Source organism: Balaenoptera musculus, chromosome 5, assembly GCF_009873245.2.
Source record: "Balaenoptera musculus isolate JJ_BM4_2016_0621 chromosome 5, mBalMus1.pri.v3, whole genome shotgun sequence".
Taxonomy (NCBI): Eukaryota; Metazoa; Chordata; class Mammalia; order Artiodactyla; family Balaenopteridae; genus Balaenoptera; species Balaenoptera musculus.
The window spans coordinates 13676720-13694462 of record NC_045789.1 but is presented as its reverse complement, the minus strand read 5'-3'; the positions used below and the strand labels follow the sequence as shown (position 1 = coordinate 13694462).

The window sequence follows — 17743 nt, the reverse complement described above, 5'->3', positions numbered from 1 at the left end:
CATTATCCTCATCTTAAAAACTGTACATTGCATAACGTCTCCAAATAATTTTTTATTTTGGTAAAAATTGGGTTATTTGGATAGCTACTTGATAACTATCACAGTAATTTGAATATTCAGGGTTCTCTTTTGATGACTAGGAACCTTTCTATATCCCTTGAGACAAGATAACTTCACTTGTTTTCTAAACCTTCCTAAAGGCTTATTTCTGGTAAGCTGCTTACATATTTGAAGTAAGTAACTTTGCCTTTTTGTTGTGTGACAGGATTAAAGTTCTCTGGGATATAGTACAATGGAATGAAAGCTATTTCATAAAGTATGTTTTAAGGAATAAAAGATAATACCCTTTTCTTATTGCAGAATAAAAGGATTTCATGTAACAGTAGGGTTCCTTTCTGAAAATTTGAAAAAATGTAAATAGGCAATAATATTCATTATCATATAAGTAATAAAACTTCCCATTTTCAAAGAATTGATTTTTCTTATCAAACTGGAAAACTAAAAGTTAAGACCCCAAAGTTCCAATGCATGTACCCTTTCTGGAAATGGTTTAACTTACAGAGCATCCAATGCGACATTTTCCTATACAAAAAATATTGTTTTCCAAAATATCATCCTAATCCATATTTAAATCAAACCATGTGAGCACTCTTGTTTCACCATATTCATTTCAAGGACACTTACGGGTACATTGTGATAACAACTTTCCACCGATATCACAGCAGGTTGATTTACTCAGCTGCACATAACTGCAGTATTTTTCTTAAAGCTTTGAAATCTTGAATGAGGGGTGGAGAACTAACTGTAGACATGTAATATATTAAATTTCTAAGACTTCAAAGGGAGCATAATTAACTCAATGCCACATAATTGCTCCAGGGACAGGAAAAAAGATGCAAACAGAATTGATATGCCCATTTTTTCCCCTTAGCAATTAAATGACAATGCTAAGTGAGCAATTTCTTTTTTAAGACTCATTCTTTTGACTTAATATTTCCCTCGAATATTTTAAAAACTTTCCATGCCAACTTATAAAATATTGGAAGCAGTGAAGCTGGGAATTCTGCTATTCCCTCTCTTTGAGCAGAATTTCTCCCTTCCTCCTCTCCCTCTCTTCGGTGCTTACAGAACCTGTCTCTTTGACCTCATCATAACCTTTAGTTCCTCTCTCTTTCCCATTATCCCAATCCATCCGTTCTTTTCTAGCTTCATTTGCCTTTCTATCCATCATGTAATCCACTGTAAGTCATTTCTATATCTCTTAGGACCTGACAATCACGTACCCCTTTGACCGGCTGCCAACTTACTTTATCAGTTTCAAACTGTGAGCGTCCCCTACCATCCCCTATCAGCACTAGCTGCAAAGATATTGAACGTGGCTGGAGGAAGTTAGGGAATAATACTGATTAGATCTAGGGAGGCTTTTAATTTTCTCACTTGTAAATTTGGAATTCAGACAAAATGTTATATGTTGTACTTTCCTAATCTAAAATGTCATGGTTCGATATATTATTTCTTCAAAACTATAACAATCATTCTTTAGAGTATCTTTTGTCTGTTAATCTCTAAAAATCTGAAAGAACATCCTGGAACTTCCAACTGAAAAAAGTCAAACGGGATCATCTCCAAAACCCCAATACAATATAAGGGAATGAACAGATATATAAACCAACGACCATGAGGAAAAAGGGACAGAAGCCGTCAGAAAAGTGTTTTAAAATAAATTACTGAGGGACTTCCCTGGTGGTCCAGTGGTTAAGACTTTGCCTTCCAATGCAGGGGTGCAGGTTCAACCCCTGGTCGGGGAGCTAAGATGTATATGTATATGTACGTGTACACGTACATGTATATGTGTAGGTGCATACCTGGAATGCCACACAAGACACGTTGCCTCCTGAGAAGAAAATCAGGTGCTTAAGGAACAATAACAGGAGGTTATCCTTCTGAACCTTTTAAATCTTGAATCATGTGAATGCATAGTGTATTCTAAAAGTAAATACCAATTAAATTTTAAACATTAAAATAATAAGTAATTATTTTTGAAAAGAATAACTGGTGGGAGAAATAGGTGGAACAAGGGACTCTTGCTTTTCATTATTAAAACCCTCAGTTGTATTTGATTTTTAAAACTATGTCCATCTCTCTCTCTCTCACAGACACGTGCACACACGGTGAATTTTTATTTGCCTATCACTGTCTGCCTAATACGGTCTCATTCATTTTTCATGATTCTGGTAAAGCAAACTTTGTGTGAAACTTTTCGTGACGCCAGCCAAACTCCTGCAGAGTTAGTCAGTTCTCCTATGGGAATCTGGAGCCTCATCCACCTGTCATTATTATACTATTTTTCTTTCATATTTTATTATTTAGTTACATGCTTGCCTCCTCCACTAAACTAAGTGATCCTCTAAGTCAGGAACTATTCCACGTCTCCAGACCTCTGGTGCTGTCTGCCTTTTGGATTTGCTGCTGCTTGCCTTTGAATGAACTGCATCTAGGACTTAAGGGGTCAGCCTACTCTCTAAGTGGGGAAATGTTCCTAGGACTCATGGGAGAGCAGAAGCAAGCTGGAAGTGTTTGAGAACAGCTAATGGAGCAACAGGAACCACTACACAGGTCAGAGAAGAGGATAGCCAGCTTAGGATGGGGAAAGCAGGTGGGTTCACATTCTTTCTGTCATTCCTCCTTGCTGCTTGCGACCATAAAATAAACTTAGTCCACAGTTTAAAGACAGAAAATCAGAAAGACAAAGTGAGTGGGGGAAAAAATGGTGGCTTGGTAGAGGAAGGGAGATAAGTCTCTCAGGAAAATCACAAAGATAAATTTATGTGTTTGAGAACAAAGTGGAAGCAGTAGATTGTTACAAATATCAAAGTTCAGAGTCAAGGATAGGGGGCCACAGCATGTGCTATGTGTCAGGTATATACTATGTGCTAGAAAAAATGATCTAGAAATTACTGTTTCTTAAGCATCTACTAGGTGCCAGTCCCCCAACCACCCCTTTAAGTCTTTTTATATCTCATTATTCTGTGTTACAAATATAATAAGCTGAAATCAATAATTATTCCCATTTTACTGGTGACAAAATGGAGGCTCAAAAATGTTAAGTAATTTGCTGACATCATGTGATCAGAAAGTGGCTGAGATGGACTTGTACTTGTCTGTTAAATACCACTTCTTTTGTGAATTCCTACTCATGATACTAAGTCTGGTTCAAATGTGCCTTCTCAGTGAAGCCTTCTCTGATCTTTCCAACCAAAAATGACTATAGATGTTTCAACTTTATTTCTTGTAATTTTAAGATTCCAATTCATATTACATGTCTTTGTATATTTGCCTTCAATCTTCCAGCAGATTTTGTGTTTCTTGAAGGAAAGAACAAGCTCCTGTAGAATTGAAAATATTCTTCTATTGTGGAAAAATCCAGTGATTCAATGAGACTCTCTGAGTTATTTGCTAGACTTAGAAAAGTCAAAGTTCTATGTTTGTCCCTAAACTGCATAACAAAGTTTTCAATTAAAATTTTAAAAAATGTATCATTGATATTTTCCAAAGTTTTATTCTTATTAGTGATTTATATTCTGCTTCAATGTCCCTGATACCAATTATATTATAGAGTGTCAAAGAATTTCTAACACATTCCTAATTTGGAAGCTTTACAGCAGTACTTTGCGAGCTAAAGAAAGCACAATGGAGAAGTGAAGAAAAAAGTATTAGTGAAATAAAGTCATGAAAAAATTTAAAACTAATAATAAAACCCATGTGAAAGTATGTAATGTCATGATCAGTTCTAGCACTACATAAAATTAAATATTTGAAGTAAGGCAAACTTACTTAACAATAATCTTTTGTAAGGCAGCACCAAAGATTTTAGAATATAGAGATTAAAAAGTCTTAACTGTATTTTCACAAAGTTTCAGAGCTTCTGGCCAAATGAACAGATACAATTAAAATTTTGAGGATCCAGCATCGTAAAATGTACAGTGGTCATCACTTTGCAGAGTTTCAGACAATTTTAATTATTTGTCTTGGTACAGAGTTCACAGAGCAGAAGTAAATATGCTATATGTTTTTGTAAATGGAATCATGTTTAGGCAACAATAGCTTAATTGAAGTAAATCTTTTCTCAGAAGTAAAATTTTAACTTGCATAAAAATTTTAAGTATTAGTTAGACAACTTGTTAAATCCACTAAGGTAAACAGCACTTTTAAATCCCCATAAGATTTCTTAAAACCATCCTGGCTATGTGCCTAAATACATATAAATACACATTCTTAGCAATTAACTGGACAGTACGGGGTAAATGTGATGAGCAAGGAATTCACTGTGCTACCTCAATTAGTGCTAATGAGAGTTGTGTAGTTAATTCCCTCACGCTGCTCTTAATTTTCATCTCCTCTGTGAAGTCTATTCCAAAACATTTAATTTTTACACCTTATTCCCAGCCCATGACAATTTTTACTTACCTCAGTAATGAAGGATTTGGCTGTGGCAGGATTCATAACAAGGATGGCTCGCCTAAGAGTGTCTCGATAGCGATTCAATTCCTCTATTCTCATGGTATCAAAGAGAGTGGTGATCATTTTATTGATGTTGTTTTCTACCTTCTGAAGTGCAACATCCATCCCCTGCTGAGACACTTTGTCCAAAAACTCCTGAATTCCACGGATATCTAGGAACATCAAAAGCCCACCAAAATGTGAATTACAGCACAGAAGGGAGAGAAAAGCTATTTCACTCACATCAGAATAGTTTATTGTTCTACATTGTAGGCTGTTTAAACTTCTAATTGAGTAGCTGATGGAACTCTCAAATATGTTTAAGGTTGAGAAAAGACGATTTAAGGTGTTTACGCGAAAAATGTAGGGATTGTTATTTTTTAAATTAATTTTCCTCCACTGAGCATTCTAAATTATCTCACCTCTGGAAGATGTTAGAACAGAGTAGAGGGAAGTGATTGGGTAAGATCCTCACTTCTCTAAAGCAAATGTGAGATAAGAAAGTACATTCCTTATTTTTCCTCAGTATTAAAGAGTGATATTAATCTCAGGCAAAACATGAATGTCATTAATGGCTGATGAATCTGAATCAAGATTACTACCATTTCTTAAAATAGGCAACGATATCACTAAACTTGACATCTTCAATCTTAATTGAAAGACGGTTTTGAGAGGTTATTTTCAAAGGGTCGCAGGTCACTTAGACCACAAATAAAACAGCTACATTGTTGCCTGTTTTACGAGTACTACCTTCTTAGCTCAAATCTGGCGAACTTGGTAGAGACTGGGTTTTTTTCCAGGAGTATGGGAATGTACTTTGCGTGTAAAACATAAATTTTAACAAAATATTCACACACCCATTCCAAAATAAAAAAATTTCTGAAAGATTATCAAATAAAAAATTGTGTCCATTTCACATCTAAATAAGGAGGGTAAAATACAGTCTAAATAAAGTGTTTATACACTTGTATTTTGATGTATATTTAAGTAACAATAAGTGCCTGAAATGTTACAAATATTTTTCCTAGTGCCACATTGGCTGTTTATAGAAGAAGGGATCTAAACATTGATAAATATGATTGGAAGATGTACCCGGCACAATATAATCTTAATATAGCAGATTGCTTTGACTATAAAGTACTGTTTATTTTTCTGTATATGCTCATGACATAAAATGTCAAAAGGGAAGAAACTAGGGAAAGATAAGGAGTGAATGAAATTGTAGGTTGCTTATTATGAATGGACTGTATCTCAAAATTCCTTAATGTGCAAGACCGCAGGCATGTAAAATTTACCTCTCAAGGACAATAACAAGGTCATGTGTTTTTCAATACATTAGCAATTAAAAGCAATATATAAGCCAATAGAGTAAGAAACAGTCACAAATTTAGAAACTAACATTTGCTCATAACCAAAGTTTATATTTGCAAGTTTATAAATTAATACTAATAATTTTAAAATTTGCTTTCTTCTTATGATCTGTTTTATTTTAAAACAATTACTGTAAACACTATATGTACAGTTATCTGATGACTCTCGAACTCTTCAGAATAGATAACTGTATAAATTCTACCTTACATTCCTTATTCCTAATTAAATTATAAACCCAGGATGTCAGCATCACAGTAGCTTAAAAGAACGAAGACTCATCCAGAGCAGAACAAGAGATAAAAGAGTTGGAATAATAAAGGTATTATGTACTCATTAAATATCCAGGTCAGAAAGTTCCTAAGGATGTAAGGTATTCAAGCATGGATTAAACAAAGGTTTAGATCTGATGAAATTTAGCAGATACAGGTAGACATATAACAGGACTATGTTCGCACTCAAGCAGGCCTTCTCAAACTTTGCTGTGAATCAGAATAACTTGGAAATCTTACTAAAAGTGCAGAAGCCTGGACCCCACCCCAGAACCAGTATGTCTTTAAAATATGTGTCAGAGCCGATCCTTGATTTTGAATTGTAAGTTGTTGTTTCTTTAGTATGAATCACTTAAAAGTGCAGCTAAATATAACAGAAAAAGCCAAAAATAAACTGAAATAGAGATGTTCAGAAAACACAGTGTGACCAGAGCATAAGACTCCAAACAAATTACTTACACTCTTAACTTTGAGAAAAAAAGAAACTGTTTCAAAAAAAAATTATTGAAACAAATTATTGAAAATTATTGAAATTATTGCCTGTCACCAATGCTATGTGCTCAGAATTCAACAGTGAATACCCTTCCCCACATTGAGACAGGCAATAAACGGGTAAACAAAGTAACACATACAATTCACACTAAGTGCTGGGAAGGAAACAAGGGTGTGCTCCTGGAGAATAACAGGGTGGGAAGAAGGACCTATTTTAGTTAGAATACTCAAGGAGGTTTCCTCTGGAAAACTGGCATTTAAAGTGTGATCTAAAGGATGAGAAGACATTTCCCAGGCAAGGGGATAGGATGAAAGGACAACAGCTCCGGAAGATGCCCCGAGGCAGCGAAGAGCTTGTGTTTGAAGTACCTAAACGATTTCTGTGTGGCTGCAGTCCAGCTAGCCAGGGGGAGGGCAGAGTTAGGTGGAGCTGTGTGGAGAAACCTCAGATCATGTGGATCCTGGTGAGACACAGAAAGAGGTTTTGATTTTATCCTAAATACAGTTTTAATCTCTTGAAAGTTTTAAGTAGAGGATCTGACTAAGTAGATGATGGGTTATGTGATCCTTCAAATTCAGCTTGTAACTGATTTTCCCTTCATTTAAAACAGCATGACCTTTTTTAGCTTTTATGTTTGACCAGAAATTAAGTACTATATGTATTGTTACTTGGCCAGAAAAGTGATGTGATAAAAGATTGCTATTATGTCCTTGCTTCCTTAGTCTGCAGTTCTGGTTATCACTGCCTAGGTAAGTGATTATAAAGTTTTTGAAAATTTTTCTGATCTATAAATGAAGAAATATTTATCTTATAGATGTCTTGAAAGATTAATTAGTGAGGGTGATGGTGTGTGTGTCTGCATGGGAAATCCAGTGAAGAGTCTAACACACGGTAGGTGCTATTATTGTTAATAATAGTGCACAATTGCTTGTTAAGTGATCACCCACTCCTCCCCCCACCAATAGGACAGAATTGCTTAAAATTTACTGATGGACAGTTACCCAAAATAGCAAGCATAATGTTTTAGAGTCTTGGAATGCAGGAGTTAAATAAACAATAATAGTTTTGCTTATTTGTGAATAACACCAAACACCCATGATATACAGCAATTGTAAGTTTGATGTGAAAAGAATCTGAATCATGTTATTAGCTGCGCTGTGGAAAAGTCATTAAAAGAGAGAGTGGATCTTTGGCTTTGTCAGTTCATGAGTATGATCAACTATCACAATTATTCAGCTACATTATCTGCTTAACTGTTAGTTGGAAAAAATGAGTAAAATGTCACAGGTTACAGAAATTAAAAAGATAAGAGGTGATGCCTGACATCATAAAGCTTCCAGGCCTGTGGGTGTTACTAGATGTTACTCATTGATAACAGAAAGTTAAATAGTAGTTTCAGTTGTTCCCAGTGATTATTAATTCTACTGACCAGATAATTATAATAACAGCAAGTTAACTCATTAACTAAGTTATTAAACACAGGATTAGGACAAAAAAAAAAGAAGTCTTTTTTTCCCTGGGCTCTATAAAGGAACTTGTGGTAGCAGAATACGACCTCCCAAAGATGCCCAAGTCCTAACCCCTGGAGTCTATAAATAGGTTAGGGTTACAAAGCAAAGAGGAATTAATGCTGCAGATGACATTAAGGTTGTCAGTCGCTTGACCTTAAGACAGGGAGACATCTCCTATTACTTTGGTGGTACTAGTGTAATCACAGCATCCTTAAACTTAAAAGAGGGAGGCAGAAGAGGAGAGTCGAAGGGAGAGCTGACTACTGAAGAATGAGCTGAGCCTTTTGGGAAACTTCAGAGATGACTATTGCTGGCTTTGTGGATGAAAGAAGGAGACCTTGAATGAAGAAATGTGGATGGTCCCTAGAAAAGGCAAGAAAATGGGTTCTCCCCAAGAACCTTCAGAAAGGAACACAGCCTTGCTTACTTCTTGATTTTAGCCCACTGCAATCCCATGTCAGACTTCTGATTTACAGAATTGTAAAGTAATAATCTGTATTATTTAAGCCTCTAAATTTGTGATCACTCATTATACCAGCAATAGAAAACTAATAGAGAAGTATAGTTTAGTACTTAGGCTGGCATTTTTCAAATTATTGTCTACTGAATTTTATTTTAGAATCATTTGGAGAGCTTGTCCAAAAGGAAGATTTCTTAGCCTCACCCCATTCCTATGGAATCAGAAATTCTCATGATAAAACACAGAGATTTTAGCACCTAATAATGTTTAAGAGATCAGTTTGGGAACCAAGGCTCCAATTTCTTAACCTTCTTTCTGTCACAGTGTCCTCTGAGAAAATCATGAAGATTATGGATCCCTTCTCTCCCCAGTAAATGTACATGCCTAAAACATTCTGCACACTGCCTAGATTATGGTCTAATCTGTTTGCTTCCCTTAAGGGCGTTATTGGAAAACCTGAACTAGTATAGTCACTGCCCGTGATGGTTGTTTTTCTATCCATTCTGTATAAGAAAGCAGAGTATAGATACTCAACATGTTAACTAGTAGTGTGTATTACATCTTATTTAAATAGAGAAACATTTAAAATAAAAATATTAAGAAACTTATAAATACCTTCCTTGATAACCTTTAAGTACTTTCAGCTATTATTTAGACTAACTCTAGTTGTCTTTCAGGCCCAAGAAAAATATTGTAAACTGTAGAAGATTGGGTTCCCAGGGAAGTGGCGTCTAAGATAGAGACTGGAGAATAGGAAGTTTATTAGGGAGTACTCTAAGAAATAACATTTGTGCAGCAAGGGAAGGGAACAAGGGTCAGCAGAGAGGGAGCTGTAATGCAAATCTCAGCAGAGGACTGCACAGAGCTCTGGAAGTGTTATCCCAAGTTAGGGCTGGTGGAAGGAGGGGTTTTATAATCCTGCATAGACTTTAGTCCATGGCTCTCTTCAGCTGAGGGAATTTGGATGGCACAAGACAGAATGCATTGGAAATTTTCCTTACATTTATGGAGTCAAAGGTTGTTGTTTTCAGGGTAATTTGACATGAAAAGTCTTATAAGTCATTTCTAGTCAATATTTCATCTTTATTTTTTTAATTTTTAAAATTATTTTATTTTTATTATTGGGGGCATCTTTCTTTTTTAAAACAGCTTTTTATCTAGGGGAAAACATACTACACTTGATGTCAGAAAACCAGGTTTGGATCCTTACTTTGCTACCCACATAGCCGTGTGAACTTAGAATCAATTTCATAGGTGATGTCTGTCGTTTTTACCTTCCCAGTATTTTTTCTCCTTTATTCAAACAACAAAACCTCATTTTTCATTTAAGAAACAAACCTGGACCCATCTCTGTGTTCTACATGTGCACAACCTTCTATATTCATTACTGGATGGTCATGTGTCCCAGGACAGTTAAATGTGAGCTCTCCATATCTTTGGCCTAAGTAATTAGTTCACAGATAGTCACAGGATTCAAACAAAGATTGAAATTTGATATAAGGATAATGAAAAAGAAATGGTCATTCTTTTGTATCACAAGTTGTAATGATGCAGTTTTGGAATTGAGAGAGCCAGCGTGTCTAGTGAGAAGCTGAGAACGCAGCCAATGAGTGAAGTGAAACAGAGGCAAGGCAGCTATTTCTTAGACTTCCCAACTACACGAGTCAATCGAAAAAACATTTTTTCTTTTTTCGCTTACCTAGTTTGAAATGAGCTTCTGTCACTCACAAGAGAAAGGGTATTGACTAATACATAGTCTTTTGATAAACATCTGGTAGTTTGGTAATGAAGGTGAAGGCACAGTTCCTCTCCTTGAAGTACATCCAGTTTAGTGGAGGGAATAACAATTTAAACAAGTAATTGTTTTAATGTGATTAATGCCAATGAAAGAAATGTAACAAAGGAATGGAAGCTTAGGAAAAGTAACAGCTAATCACACTTTATCAATGCAAAAAGAAAATTATATCACCTAATTACTGGGTTATTCTAATAAAAGGAAATAAGGGGTGTGAAATATTAAAGCAGTTTGTAAACTGTAAATTTCTATGCAATGTGCATTTTAATTATCAAGACTTTATTAACCCAGTCAAATGTCCCACTTGTTCTTAATTTTCTTCTGTTCTCTTTTTCTATGGAAAAATGGAAAACAAACAAACAAAAAATCACAATAAGGACTAAAAGTTGATCTAGGTACTACCTTTATAAATTGATATTCTAGCAACCATCAATTTTTGTGATATCTGATTTGTGTTACCTAGTTAGACCAACTTCCTGCAACTGCTCTCCAAGAGGTAATGGCTGATTGAAACACAATGATTCATTTTATTAAATTATGTAGAATAATGACTTTATTATGATCACTAATGTAAGACTAAATTTAATATCTCTACTGAAAATGGCTTATAATGTAAATAGATTAAGGTATAAAAATCCTAGGCGATATTAAGATCTAATGCATAAGCACATTTCTAAACAGACCCCCAAACCAGAAATGTGATATTTTACTGTTCATCCTAAACCAGTAGTCAGCATCTAAATAGATCTCTTTTGGAATCTAGTCTCTGCTTACTATGTGCCAAGCATAAGCAAAACGATCTCTGCCCTCAATGAGCTTGTTATCCACACATCTGGTGATAATATAGACCCTATTACAGATAGAAGAATATTACAATACTACTCATTTTCCAAACTGTCGTTGCAACTTAAATTTAGTGGCATTCTCTGGAATACATCAAACAGTAATCCTCAGTCTGATCACTGTATTCGAATGACACTTTTAAAATGTTGAATTTGGTAGGAAAAAAGATTTCTCACTGAGGCTTTGTAGGTCTGATTATTTTTTTCCCTCTACTCATCTCTCTCCCTCGTTTGAGTAGATTAGGCACATTTAATCATTTTTGATCACTTAATGCACTGAAAACCTCACTTAGCAGGAGACCTCAGTACTTCATTCAGTCAATCTTGGTGTTTCTGAAATTATGACAGAATGCTAAGCTTTAAATTAATATTTAGAATCTTGTGAATTTTTTTTAGATAAAAAGAAATGCATCACACTACTGGACGCATGAGATACATCATTAAGTTGAATGGACTTTCCCAACATATGAATGGCAAAGCATAATCTACAATTGCCTTGTTTCCTCAGGGGAAAAAAGGCTTTTAACCACGGAGTGATTTAAAAATTTTTATGCAGAAGAACCCTTACTTCTAAAGGGATTTGAGTCGTTAATTATTTCCTTGTCACTTGTGATGTATTTAGAAAATAATGATAATAATGTGCTGTATGAGATTTTAAGGTGACACAGTCCAGCAATAGGGATCCACTGAGATTTTCTATTTGATAAGAACTTGTGATTTTAACATTAGATCGTAATGTTACAGCATGAAAGTCATTTTTACAGTAATGCTAATCAATATTTTTAGAACATTTTACTGATGAACAAATCCAAAATAGTAGAATATATCATTTTTACCTACTGACATAATATATACTAATGAAAACAAAATAGTTCAATGGGATGCTTGGATTAATTATATGCTTACTGATGTACATTGAAGTGAATGAGAGAACTGAAAGCTGGAAAGTAGCCAAATGAGTAATAAATCACTTTATAAATCACTGTCTAGAGAGACAGTTAATAATATTGTAGTCATCAGACATTTGAAAACACCCTCAGGGTAATTATAAACATTTGCAATAAATCAAGAGGAATGTGTACATTTTATTAAACCTACATCAAGTCTGCATGGAATAAATACTGTGATTCCTAGGAATGCATTCATGCTGATATCCATCCAATGTTCATTTCAAAGAGTTCTACCATATGACAATTTAATTGTAAGGAAAGGGCGATGTACTGAAGGGTAGTGCTTAAGTACCTCAGGTCATTCAACTATGTACTGACTCTTATTTTGGGATCATTAAATCAGTGCTTGCAGAATGCAATGGAGTCCATATATAATCCATTCATTAATCCTTAAATTTGAATGTATTTCTTTGTTTTTGTGCATATGGATGTCAAAAAGTAAATATTTCTGTATATAAAGAGAAATATATTTTCATTTAGTCTTTTCCATGCTAAGATATTCTATCAAAACCTGTTATGTATGTTTATGTCTCTGATTTTCAGAAATACCTAGTTTAACAAATTATAGTTGATATTTACATATGGTCAAAAGTCTTATTGTAAAATAGAAAAGACTATTCTGAAATCTTAAGACAAATGTCAGAAAGGCTAAGAACATAAAATAAGTCTAAATTGACTAAAGCAAACAAAAACAAACAAATTGAACTAACGAAGAGTATATTTTAAAAGCAATTTTAAATGGTGAATTATAAAGACAAATATTTATAATTTTAAACATCTATAATTTAATAATATTAAATTTAAAAAAATAAATTAATAAGATTATAATAATCTAATCCATTGTTTTTTCTTATAAGCAAAGTTTCTTTCGAGCTGACAAGGAAAGCACATGTGTCCACGTACGCCTACCCTTCACCCAGAGGGTCATCAGGTAACTCAGGCTGGTGACTGAGAGCCCACCATGCCCCTGAACAAATTATTTGGTTCCAGAATAAGCACAGGACCCAAAGAGAGCCTGAGATTTTATATGTGGATAAATAGCCATATGTATGATACTGATGTATGGACAAAGAAGGGAAAGGGCCTTTTTCTAGTATAATAATCTGTAAGAATATGCTTGAAGTCACCAATGCCATCTGTCTAGCTTGAGAATGAAGCAAACACATGAACTGAAGTAGAGATGAGGCTATGGGAAGAGGGTATATTTGACTACTTTCAATTAGTTCATGTCTCTATGTCGTTACTGTTACAAGCTGCTCAGATCCCTATCATCATATCACCCCTCCAGGTTCCATAACTGGACCCATAGAATAAATCTACAAATAGGTTCATTCCAATATTCAGCTGTGGAACCAATATTTGTCTAGGCAAAGGAAATTAAATAACCCAAATAGCTCTTTAGATGAAATGCACATCAACTTTACTGCTTATGTCACTCCTGTAAATCAGTTTTATTCAGCCCACCCATCCCTGAAATTCAACTTTTCTTCCAAATATTCTCAGAATAGAAACCTCCCATTAAAGCAATCTATATGTTTTTATTCTATTTTAAAGATCACCCACTTCTATAACTTTCTGGCTTATGTATATTGTCAGTTCCAAGACTCCTTGATTCTGGAATCTAGTTGCTGGCTGTTACATTCAACTAATTCCTTGCTTAGACCTCTCTGATAGTGAGCCTGCCTGGACACTATCAGCTGCTTCTAATGAGCCTTCCTGGATACTCTACTCCACCTACTTGACCAAACTTCCTCTCAGAGACTTGGCCGAAAGCATAAACAGCAGGCTAAGCAAATTGAGGGTGATGCGAAACTGGAAGGGTAGGGCAATATGATGAGTAATGTGATAAAGATTTAACATAAAATGTTTAAAAGGCATAAATTACGAGAAAACACAATAAGATACAAGTGGTTTTTGTTTTGCTAAAAAGAGGTAAAGGTCTCACCTCTCTAAGGCAATAAGATAGTATGAGACATACTGTGTAACCAATAAACGTGTCAGATTGTATACAGAAATATTGAAAAAGTAAAATAGATAGGGATAAAGGCATTTAGAAAGGTGGACTATCTAAGAAGCATACATATCAGGTTGAAAATGGTAAATTCTTAGGCAGTAGAAGACTAAGTGAGTTCATGGGATGTAATCATTTCTTTACTTATTGATAAATGATTACAAGCAAAAGGATTACTTATTTTATATTATTCTAGAAATGGATCATTTTGTCCAATATATTTTAAGTTTCATATAGAGAAAAGCTTTCTGCCAATTAGAAATGTCCGGTATCCTTATATGAGACAGGCTCCTTCAGAGTACAGTGACTTCTCTCTTGCTTGGAGGATTCTGTCAGGGGAAACAATGCTACCAATCAAAGATGTTGAAGGAGATATCTGCTGAAATCTCTTGTTTCCAAATGCCTCATCTAGGAACAAAGCTGGCCTTATCAGAAACACCTGGGGGGTGTTAAAATATGTATGTTGCTAGGGCCTACCTTGCAAAAATTCTGATTCCAGGGGTCTATGATGGAGCTGAGGTATGATGATGATTAAAAAGCTCTTCCAGTAATTCTGATCTACTACCAAATTTGGGTTCTAGGTGTCCACTACACTCAATTCTAACCTTTTGTCTGACTCAATAATTGCTAAGTGATCATGATTCAATTATGATATTTAGTTTACAATTCTGATAGGCAAATTAATTTTTTTCCTTTTTTTCTTTCTCTTTACTTCTTTTTACTTTTCAGATATCTAATAGGTTGTTCTGTCTTCTAAATTTTTATTGAGATATAATTTACCTACAATAAAATAGACCTTACATGTGTAGTTTAAAGAACATTTATTGTGTTCCACTGTAACTACCACTCAAAATGAGATATTGAATATTTCTGTTACAACAGAAGTTTCTCTTGTGTCCTTTTCCAGACAGTCCACTCCTGGTCCAGAGATGCAACCACTTTCTGATTTGGATCACCAAGATTAGTTTTGTATGTTACTGGACTTCATATAAAAGGAATAATACAGCATGTGCTTCTTTTCTTTCAGGCTTATTTCACTCAAAATTTTGTTGTTGAATATTTCAGTGGTTCATTTCTTCTTATTGCTTAATAGTATTCCATTGTAGGGACATGCCACAATTCCTTGAACCATTTTCAAAATGATGGGCATTTGGGTTGTTTCCAGTTTGGGACGTAATGAATAATGCCAATACTAGCATTCTTACATAAGATTTTGTGAGGATATACATTCTCATTTATCTTGGTAAATACCTGGGAGTGAAATGAGTAAGTCATGTGGTAGATGCATACGTAAATTTGTAACGAACTCCCAAAGAGCTTTCCATAGTGGTTGTACATTTTTACATCCAGCCACAAAGTAGGAGAGTTTCAGTTTGCCACATTCTTGTCTACGTGTAGTATTGGACTTTACCCAGTCTAGTGGGTACCGATTAATACCTCATTGCTTGTTTTTGTTTTTTTGTTTTGTTTTTGCCACACCACTCCGCTTGCAGGATCTCAGTTCCCTGACCAGGGATTGAACCCAGGCCACGGCAGCAAAAGCCTGAAATCCTAATCACTAGGCCACCAGGGAACTCCCCAGTATCTAGTTTTAATTTGCATATACCTGTGGACTATGTTTAGCACTTCTTCTTGTGTTTATTGGCCATTTATATATCTTCTTATGTGAATTGTCTGCACAAACTTTTTGCGCACTTTCAATTGTGTACTTTTATTGGTGTCTTGTTGCTCTGCTGGAGTTTTGTTTAATTCTCTGAGCTCTTTATATAGCCTATGTATTTACATAAGTTTTTCAGATATATGTATTGGAATTTATTCCCCAGGTTGTAGTTTCCCTATTTATTTTAATGGTGTCTGTTATGAGCAGAAAATTTTAATTAATACAAGGCTCACGCTGCTACTTTGAGCCAGTGACTGCCCTGTTTCCACGTTTCCAACGATAACCAAACCATCCGAATTGACATACAGTATTTTTCTGTGAATGATGTTAACATGTTGAAGATCTGCGGGCTTAAAGTTAGACATTATCTCTCTTTAATGAAAATGATTCTATACATGTCATTTGTAAACTTTTTAAAAATTTTCAGTGTCAGAACTTACTCTTATGCTTTTTCTATTGTATCAAAATAGTCCAGTTGTTGAGAGCAGGGACTATGGAGGAGACTATTAGTGTTTGAATTCAGGCTTCTTGGACTTACTTTTGAGTCACCTGACCTCTTACTACTTTAGCTTTTTTCATCTGTGGTATAATCATGGCCATCACCAGCATCATCACCATCATCTACCTCACAGAGCTGCTGTGAGGATTAAATGAGATGATACATGTAAAGCATTTAGAACAGAGCTTGGATGCAATACATGTTCTCTGTAAGATTATCCCTTGCTATATTCTTGGGTGATAGCTCACTGCAACCTCTTTATTCTCATTATACATGGTTAGGAGTATAGACAGGCTCTGGTCAGACTTTAAATCTCAGTTTTGATACTTCTTAGCTATGTTTTGTGAACAAGTTACCCATCAGTTGTTTCTGTTTTCCTATTTGTAAAATCGTAAATATTATCTACCTCATATAGCTGTTGAGAAAATTCAATGATACAATGTAAAATACTTATTCTACTGCCTGGCCAATAAAAATGCTCAGAGATACTATTTTCTAATATTTTTATTGCTGCAAGACTTGCTCACACTGTCTATTGGAATGGCCGTCTCTCACACACTTAAAGTTAGGTAGGATTCTGACAGGCAATAATCAAGATCAAAGTGCACCCGTGAAGCCTGCTTTGATCACTGTTGCCTAAATTGAACACTTTCTTCATTGCACACCACTAGCATTCAGTTTGCATCGTTCATGACACAACACACTATTTTCTCTATTAAGAGAGTCATATAAATATTTCTCTTTCGTTAATTGTAAGCTTCTTAAAAGTAAAGACTACATTCTGTAAAACTTTTAATCTCATGTTTTGTATTTGCACTAAGCAAGTGAGCTATGAATGTTTCCTGAATGACATATTTTTAAAAGTTCAACACTTCCTCTTTTCAAGCCTTTTAAAAAATGTCTTGAATCAAATCATTCAAATAGTTTCATTTTTTTTTCCTCTTTTTATCCATTTACTTAGAATCAAAGACTTGAATTTTCTTTGTTAAGGAATTTAAAGTAGACTTTTACACTGTGCCCTTAATCATAATTAACTGCTTTGGAAATAAGTGTTTCTCTAATAAACTGGATAAGAAACCTAATCTTTTTCTTTAAGTATATTTTTCTAAGCAAAATACATCTTCAATAACATTTGGCTCCAGCAGGCTGCCTGATTCCATCCATGGAAGATGCTTAACCCATTCTTTAATGAAAGTAATTCCTGATAACCGAGATAAAAGTCAAGTATAATTCTGATGTTTGAACTTAAAATGAGGACATTGATGAATGGATATGTAAATACATGTAGCCCTCTTCAAGGCACAAGGTATTTGGATAGCCTGATGTTTATTTTGGACTCTAGCCCAGTTCTTTACTAGCAAGATTTATTGTAAGTATCAAAG

General features: G+C 34.8%; 1 protein-coding gene across 1 annotated transcript in view; it reads right to left on the bottom strand.

Annotated features, from left to right (window-relative positions):
• GRID2 (glutamate ionotropic receptor delta type subunit 2) overlaps positions 1-17743 on the bottom strand; it is a 1394429-nt gene that overhangs the window by 638467 nt on the left and 738219 nt on the right. Inside the window, exon 4 of the mRNA XM_036853844.1 lies at positions 4468-4673. Coding sequence (XP_036709739.1) covers positions 4468-4673 — 206 coding nt within the window. The remainder of the gene's footprint in view (positions 1-4467; positions 4674-17743) is intronic.